General features: G+C 39.0%; 1 protein-coding gene across 1 annotated transcript; it reads right to left on the bottom strand.

The window, feature by feature from the left end:
- Nucleotides 1-2,734: 2,734 nt before the first annotated feature.
- Nucleotides 2,735-3,209, bottom strand: LOC104273187 (AN1-type zinc finger protein 1-like; the record flags this gene model as incomplete). Its single annotated transcript, XM_009868432.1, has 2 exons — nucleotides 2,735-2,905; nucleotides 3,054-3,209. Coding segments are annotated over 2 exons (327 nt in total), but the record flags the coding sequence as incomplete, so codon positions are not given.
- Between the last annotated feature and the right edge of the window lie 481 nt (nucleotides 3,210-3,690).

Here is a 3,690-nt window from a genome sequence, read left to right as displayed (position 1 = left end):
CAAGGGAAAAGGGAACTGTTCCTCTTGTGCTGGAAAGGGAGATGACAAACAGCTGGAGAGATAGATGGGGTCAGTGGAAAAATGCACACATACTTCCCACTGCCAAAAGATCAAAATTTCAGAAATATTCAACCACTGAGGACCCTTTCTTTCATGGAAACCAGAAGCACCTTCCTTTTTGTGATACCCACACCACATCCAGTAAAATAATTTAGCAATACCTAAGTCATGCTAAAACTACAGTAAATTAATAGCGACACACTTACTGAGATGGCTTTGGGTTATATTCAAGCCCAATCAATATATAAAAATCCTAGAGATATTGCTGAATAATAAAGGTGTACTACTTGGTAGTACCGAAAACCATGGTAATTTACAGCCACTTGAACAAGACTGCATTATTGTTTTGCCAATGGACAGTACCTTTGAAAAAGATGATAGGTAGACTCCTCTTACCTTGTGATTATTTTTTTTATTGCAGCTGTGCCTACAGTGGCTATGCCATGCACAGCTGGTTTTTTTCACACCAGTATAAATAAGCCAGAATCTAGCAGTATAGCTAGTGGAGAATGGTTCCCTTTAGGCAAGCACATACTAGAGAAAAAACATGCAGTTTTTCTTAGTGAAGATGATAACTGAATGACCCAAACCACCAAATCCAGGTTTGTGACTGCCCAGGTGACTGTGATGTGGTGCCTACCTCCACCTGCAGGTCTGGGTACACCTCTCTGCCTCATGTCAGCTCTCCAAACCAAAAACTCAATTTCTCACAGGCCTAGCAATACTCCTTAGCCTTATGTCCTCTGCCCTCCCCATAGTGTTTCTCCACACTTCTATGCATGTCCTGCAATTGCAGGACAATATCCCTGAAACGCACCGTGTTGACATTTTTGAACAATGTAGACATTCAGTGTCCCTGTGGCTCATTTACACCTCCAGGGATTATGGAGTACGTTCAGTGATGGTGGATGTACAAGCTGAAACATCCTTGCAAACATGAGAACAGAGTAGGAAGGCAGTTGCCTGCAAGAAAGTACCCTGTGTCTGAAGAAGTAAGGTAGCTCATCTCTTTCCAATTTCATTGAAAGGTGAGTCACACTGATCTAGCAGTGAGTCAGGCTGTGGGTGCCAGAGATTTCTCCTGCTCTATCCAAATACTGCGCCCTAATCACAAGCCACTAGGTTATTTCAGTAGCAATGGCACACAGCTGACATGCTGCACCTGACTGCAGCTGAAAATCTTGCTAGCCTATCTAGGGCCCAATGAGCAAGTTTACCTCAGTAGTTTATTTGCACTACACAGCACCAGAGAGCGGTAGAAAAACACGACAGCTTTGCAAGCAGAGCTTAGGCTTGTGGTTTCCACTGCTCTGCTTACACACGTTCATGCGTGGTCCTTTCCGTCGTTTCTGTCATTGTAAGACTGCCTTTCCAGCTTCTCCTAGTCTGAAAACATCATTTGAATGATTGTCAACAGATGAAAGCAAACTGGAGGAATTAGTCTTGAAAGGGTTCTGCTCCTCTAGCTTAAATAGAGACAGGCCATTGCAGAATGAGTTCAAGAAAGATGAAGAAAGGCTCCTTGGTTATGCATCAGAACTTAAGGTTATTTCCTAACCTGGCTTTACTATTTGTGTGCAACACTACAAGTTTTTATGTTTCAGTAATTCAAAGCAGCTATAATAAAACAATTTTGTGGTTCTTCCTCGCTGTTTGCTTTGAATTTACAATCCAACTTTGAAATCCAGGAAAAGAGATCCAAAAACTGGAGTACATCAACTACTGATATTCTGAAACTTCTTAATGAGCACTGAACAATTTTGAAATAATGACAACTGAGAAAGACCTTAATTCTATAGGTCATACTTACGCACCCAGACGTGTAACTTCTTTATGTACAATCATTGCAAACAACTGCTTTAAAGCTCAGTAAGTCCACCCTGCAAACTGCTGAAGAATTAGAGATTTATCTAAGGTTAGAAAGGACAGGACGAAACTGCAATGTACAATCATTGCAAACAACTGCTTTAAAGCTCAGTAAGTCCACCCTGCAAACTGCTGAAGAATTAGATTTATCTAAGGTTAGAAAGGACAGGATGAAACTGCAAGCTATTGAGTGCTATGCTTCTAGGTGAACCGTATTTCTTCCTCTCTTACCCTATTTCTTCCTCTTTTTCACAAGAACTAGAAAAGGATAGTTTCAAGTTTGTTCTCTATAGCCCACCTAATCAGACAATGATGCTGAGATTTACAAACATGAAGAAAGACATCTGTGTGAATTTACTTTTGCTTCAGAAAGCGTTCCTTCTAAATGTTACGCTACTATGGAAAAGAAAATGTGGAACTGGCAGACAGACAGTGCTGGATTCCAAACTCAATGAAATCTGTTCTTGTACATGTAGAAAAAATGCTGTAATAGTGTAACGTGTTTCTTTCCTTCAGAAAACTGATACGTTGCACATTTACATTTTCTTTGGTTTTAATACATTTCCCATCATTTACATGAAAATAAATATAAAATTTAAGAAAGCATTATTAGCTTTTTAGCATATTAGACATTATATAGCTCAATTAAGCAAGAATTTATTCTAGAAAGTGAGTATCTGTAATATTAGTTATTATAACAACAGATTTTGCTTTCAGGACACAGCTGTGGTTTGAAACCACAGTGTGATGTGAATACGACACTTCTAAAAAAAATCTTTGATTCTTTTTGTTTGTAATAATTTACTGATTAACTAAAGTATGACTCTGTATCTTCTAGAAACAGAACTTCATTATCAAGATACTCCAGAATGATATTTCCACCATTGTACAATGGATAGTCTTTATCAGATAGCCACGTTTCCAATGTGTGCTCAAACGGTAAGGCTTCTCCAGAGGCAGCATGGCATAATCTCAATTTCTGTAAGACAAATAGCAGAGAAATTAACATCGGGATTTGCCAATCTGGGATGCAAAAAGCAGAGTATAGGAGGGGCAAAAAGTAAAAGAAAAAATACAAAGAAATCAAAACCCAACGACTCAGAAAATGTTTATTATTACTGATTTACCTGGGATGTTGATTTGTTGTTGTCATTTTTAAGGCTTGCTATGGAAGCTGCAAAATCTACTACTTTGCCAACACTCCACTTACTGCAGAAGAACATGGGTTTGCTTTTCTCTTTGTTTCCCTTTGGTAAAAATACCTGAAAGTAAATTCTTTCTGTCTAGAAGAACGTGAAAAATAAAAAAAAAAATTATTCAGAGAAGAAACACATAATTCCAGTCATACACATCTAACAGTTTTTCAGTAAAAAACCTAAACTCCAACCCTAAAATTAGCAACTGAAACTTGTCCTGTTCCATCAGGACCAAGGCCCCATTTTACTGCAGAATACAAATGACTGAGATCACCGGGTCACATCCTCTCCAGCTGCGGGTACGGATGGGATGGACAGCAAGGTCAGAAAGGCAGAGAGAGTGTTTTTCATCAGAGTCCCACAGCTAGACGGTTACATATAGACAGGCACAAAGAGGTGTCTGCCCTGCGTTTACTACACGGTAATTACTGCTCCAGGGAGAAAAATGTAAGTTTAAGTAAGCACTCTGGGCTTTTGGCAGCAGCCTAATGTCTCAAATTGGAATGCTAAGAGTGGTTAAAAGAAAAATTCACCATATTAGAAATGTTTGCTTCACAAATCAACATTC

The sequence above is a fragment of the Apaloderma vittatum genome, unplaced genomic scaffold (genome assembly GCF_000703405.1).
Source record: "Apaloderma vittatum isolate BGI_N311 unplaced genomic scaffold, ASM70340v1 scaffold40630, whole genome shotgun sequence".
Classification (NCBI taxonomy): Eukaryota; Metazoa; Chordata; class Aves; order Trogoniformes; family Trogonidae; genus Apaloderma; species Apaloderma vittatum.
This window is presented reverse-complemented; position numbering and strand designations above follow the sequence as displayed.